Genomic DNA, 4,975 nt, shown 5'->3' with positions numbered 1-4,975 from the left:
CGCGAAAGCAATTAACAGATTCTCTTAAGTTCAAAAGCGTAGACCGCAAGAACCGAAACGCGGTCGCGAAGGACCAGCCACGTACCTGTAAAACTGACCGCGGTCGTGAACTTAAATCAATACTCAGTAATTAAAAGCTAGGGCATTGAGGACCGTAAAAAACTAAACGCGGTCGCATACCTTACCGCGGACCGCGGAAAATTGACCGCGGCCACGAAATGCAAACGCAAATGGTACTGATAAACACTGACAACTAGAGTTTTTACTAAGTGTTCAAAAAAAAATTCAATTAACCATGCAAATTTACTAACCCTATCCCCCATTAGGCATAAAAAACTACCCACGTGTATTTAAGCATCAATCAAGCATTAATTTTAGATTATGGCGTGCATCTAACCCTAAATAAAAAGAAACAAAATTAAACAAGGAGAAAAGAAAGAAAAAGATAAAATCGTATCATGGAATTGAACATACCAGTTGTAAAGTTTTAGTAGGAAATAAACTCTTAATTAGAATGAGATGAAATTGAGAGCTGGAGACGAGCAACAGTGCTTTTTGTGCGGTGAAATGTTAGGGGTCGAAAAGTGTAAAATGATTAAGGAGCCCCTATTTATACTTAGCAACTTGTGGAATCCACCGCCTTACCTGAGCGCGGCCGCAAAATTCAAATCGCGGTCCGCGTTTTGTTACCTGATGAAGAACAGCCTCACACATGGGCACGATCCACGGAATAATGGACGCGGCCGTGAAGTACATCGCGGACTGCCAAAATATGTACGCAGCCGCGAACTCTAAAGGATATTTGATAGTCCAACTTCAGAGAGTTGGCATTTTGCTCTTCCAATTACGCGTCCGGGGACAAAAAGGTGCGGCCGCAAAATGATCACGCGGATCGCGAAATTTTGGGTGCGGTCCGCGAACTTCCAACACTTAGCCAAATTTTTCTTGACAAATTTCTGTATTGCACAACCAATTCCTACATACATTTCACAACCAGTTAGTCCAAAACAATGACTAATCTAAGAAGAAAATCAAATGAAAGAAAATAAAACACATGGGTTGCCTCCCAAGAAGCGTTTGATTTAATGTTGCGGCATGACGCATGTTACCATTATTCACTTGAAATGAATCAATGCCACAACGTAGCCATCATCAACTTTACAAAGGTAGTGCTTCACTCGGTCATTAACTCTAATGATCTCACCATTATTGGTTTTCAAATCTAGAGCACCAAAGGGAGTTACATGCACCACTTCAAAGGGACCGCTCCATTTTAACTTTACCTTTCCAAGAAACATCTGTAACCGAGAGTTGAATATGAGAACAAAGTCACCTTCTTTGAATTCTTTGTTCTGGATATACTTATCATGGAGGTTCTTCATCTTATCCTTGTATAATGACGAACTGGAGTAAGCATGGAACCGGAACTCATCAGGTACATTTAATTGCTCCACCCGAAGATTGGCAGCTACATCCCACTCTAGGTTCAACTTCTTCAACGCCCACATGGCCTTATACTCTAATTCCACCGGGAGGTGACATGCTTTCCCAAATACCAACCGATATGGAGACATACAATTGGAGTCTTGTAAGTTGTTCTATAGGCCCATAAAGCATTGTCAAGTTTCCTTGACCTATCAGTCATGTTTGCATTGATAGTCTTGGATAGAATACTCTTGATCTCGCTGTTGGAGACCTTAACCTGTCCACTTGCCTAGGGATGATAGGGGATTGAAACCTTGTGAGTGACACCATACTTTAAGAGTAAAGTGTCACAGGCTTTATTGCAAAAATGAGAACTCTCATCACTAATGATGGCCCTTGGGGTGCCGAACCTTGTGAATATATTTTTCTTCAAGAAGGCTACCACACTCCATGCTTCATTATTGGGCAAAGCCACAGCTTCAACCCACTTGGAGACATAATCCACAACAACAAGAATATAATTGTTCCCACATGAACTCACAAATGGACCCATAAAGTCGATACCCCACACATCGAAAATATCAATCTCAAGGATAGTAGTGAGAGGCATCTTATTCTTCTTGGAAATCCCGCTGGCTCTTTGGCAATCATCACACCGCTCAACTAGCTCGCTAGCATCTTTGTACAAGGTAGGCCAATAGAATTCACAGCTTAGGACCTTTGTAGCAGTTCTCGCCCCACCATGGTGACCACCATAAGGCGAGGAATGGCAAGTTTCAAGAATACCTAATTGCTCTTCTTCTGGAACACATCTCCTGATAACACCATCGGTGCAAATTTTAAAAAGATAAGGCTCGTCCCAATAATAATCCAAACAGTCCCATTTGAGCATCTTCCTTTGGTTTGAAGAGAACTCATTCGGGACAATTTCACTTACAAGATAGTTAGCCACATCGGCAAACCAAGGCATCCCAGTCAAAGACATGGAAAGGAGTTATTCATCCGAAAATAAATCATTGATCTCAAGGCCACCATGGGGCCTCCCCTCCTCTTCCAAACGGGGCAAGTGGTCTGCCACTTGATTCTCACTCCCTTTTCGGTCTATGATTTCAAGATCAAACTCTTGTAAAAGAAGTACCCACCTCATCAATCTAGGTTTTGAGTCCTTCTTACTCATCAAATAGCGAAGCGCCGCGTGATCGGTGTGAACAATCACTTTGGTACCCATGAGGTACGTGCGGAATTGTTCCATAACAAAGATAATGGCTAAGAGTTCTTTCTCGGTTACCGTATAGTTGACTTGGGCGTCGTTCATGGTCTTACTAGCATAGTATACCGGGTGGAATGTCTTGTTGATTCTTTGCCCCAGTACCGCTCCTATCACCACATCGCTAGCATCACACATGAGCTCAAATGGTAAGCTCCAATTTGGTGCGGTAATGATGGGAGTGGTAGTTGTAGACATGTAATTTTTTACCCTCCCCGAGATTTTACATATTTTAGCATTTAAATATTTAATTTAGGCTTAATATAGTTATTTCAACTAGTTTTGACTCTTTTACTTTATTTTGTCTTGTTATTTTTAGTTTATCTACCTTTCATAAAATTCAAAAATACAAAAATAGTTCTACTTTGTTTTCAGGATTATTAGTAGTTTGGTATGAATATTATTTTAATTTTGCAATGATTTCAATCTAATTCCATTTTTATCTTTTAATATGATATTTGAAAAATACCAAAAATAGGTTTGTTTTAACGGTTTGTTTTATTTTAATAGTTATTTTACTTAAGTAGGAATAATTAGTAAATGGGGTAGTATTGTTAGTCTTGTTCAAGGAGAAAGAATAAAATTTGGGCTCAAACAACTCATATTTTAGACCTAGTTTTCGGACCCTTAGCCCATAAATCTAAGCTCAATACCCATAAAACCCTAACATTTTAAAAAGGCTCTTCTTTTACGTCTTCACAACGTAGACGTAGCGAAGACCTAAGAGACCCCATAAGAAGCTTTTCTTAAAAAAGGAAAAAGACCCTTCTTCTTAAACCAGCGAAGGAGAACCCCATCCCCAGCCGTCTTCCATCATCATAAGCGACCTTTGGACATCCGAACCCAAAAAATTCCAGCCACTGCTGCTTCTTCACCTCACGCCAAACGACCACCCTTACACCACCAAGCCGCCTCTGCCATCTCCTAACCCAAACTCGCCTGAACCCTCGCCCCACCTAGCTGCCAAAAGGGAACGAGAGGGGGAAGGGAACGGGTTCAGTCGGAAAACAAAAGGGGGGAACGAGAGTGAGATGGAAAAAGGAAAAATTAGCTCAGCTTCTCCATTAGGCTAATTCCTCCAAGAGTCGCACCCTTGCTTCTTAACTAAAGCTCTGAAAACTTCATTCTCCTGCTTAGCAGTACACACCACTCTCATGTAAAAGGAGTCTCCTCTTTAAGGTGTTTTCATATTGAACAGTCCACTTTTCACATAATACAGCAACAATTTCGAGCTTGAGTTTTGTCGAAGTCGCCGGTGTAATTTCGGGGTCTCCGTTCTACTTTCCGGTCCAAGCCTTGTTCCACAGTCACGTTTCAAAGTTTTCAAACAATCACGGGCAAATTCTGTTTTGAGGTCCATCTCTTAACACGCTCTCCAATTTTATTCATCTTGAATGCCCATAATTTTGTTTGACTGATTATGTGTGATGATGCTCTTTATTTTGCTCTTCGTATGATTCTGTGCTACATATGCTTAATTTTGTGTAAATCTTCTGAGTTTAAATTAAATATTTTGTGGATGATACATCATTTTTATGGTGTGTATACATAACGGAATTTACTATGTTTTGAGCAACTTCTCCATTTAGTTAATAACATGAAGGTGAATTAATTCTTAAGATACTCTTTTGGGAAAAGAATGAGTTACGAAATTAAGATGCAGAGATTCTAAGTTGGAAAACTAACGAGAAATAATAGGCTTGGAATTTGTGGACTAAAAATGAAAGTGAATTAGGCCAAAAATGATATTGGATTGAATTTTGTTTGGCATGTGACAATTTGAGTTGTGAAAGATTTTTGTTAATTCTTTATTTTTGCATTACTAATTTAACCGCTAGTAGCACGTTAGGCCGATCACACGTGGGTAGGCAAACTTTTCGACGTGTAAGTAACCATTGTGACTATGGGTACGGTTCCTGTGGCATATTCACGATACATAAATCCCAATTCGGGTATGCATTTCATATAACCCGACCATAACTTTGAATAATAATAAAATAAATATATTGTAAATCGCGGGTGCATTTCATGTGACGTGGTTCGCAATGTGTTCCAAAACAATAAGTGTGCAACATCGCGACTTATTTAAATAAAATCCATAAATAATTAAAAGCGATAATAGAGTTAAAAATGCACAATAGGTTTAAAACATGTAATAAATAAGATAATCAGGCCAATTATTAATAGTTGAGCGACCGTGCTAAAACTACGAAACTCAGGAGTGCCTAACACCTTCTCCGGGGTTAACAGAATTCCTTACTCGGTCTTCTGTGTTCGCGGACC

The 4,975-nt window shown here is 39.7% G+C and overlaps 1 protein-coding gene across 1 annotated transcript; it reads right to left on the bottom strand.

Moving 5' to 3' along the window:
* Positions 1 to 1,115: 1,115 nt before the first annotated feature.
* LOC142164613 (uncharacterized) lies at positions 1,116 to 1,508 on the bottom strand. Its single transcript, XM_075222717.1, has one exon. It carries the CDS (start codon positions 1,506 to 1,508, stop codon positions 1,116 to 1,118), a length of 393 nt encoding a protein of 130 aa, XP_075078818.1.
* Between the last annotated feature and the right edge of the window lie 3,467 nt (positions 1,509 to 4,975).

Source organism: Nicotiana tabacum, chromosome 1 (genome assembly GCF_000715075.1).
Source record: "Nicotiana tabacum cultivar K326 chromosome 1, ASM71507v2, whole genome shotgun sequence".
Classification (NCBI taxonomy): Eukaryota; Viridiplantae; Streptophyta; class Magnoliopsida; order Solanales; family Solanaceae; genus Nicotiana; species Nicotiana tabacum.
The sequence above is the reverse complement of the archived record's forward strand: the minus strand, read 5'-3'. Positions and strand labels throughout refer to the sequence as shown.

What these genes read in the sequence shown, in the direction of transcription:
- LOC142164613 (XM_075222717.1), bottom strand. Translation starts at nt 1,508, where the DNA reads ATGTGGGCGTTGAAGAAGTTGAACCTAGAGTGGGATGTAGCTGCCAAT.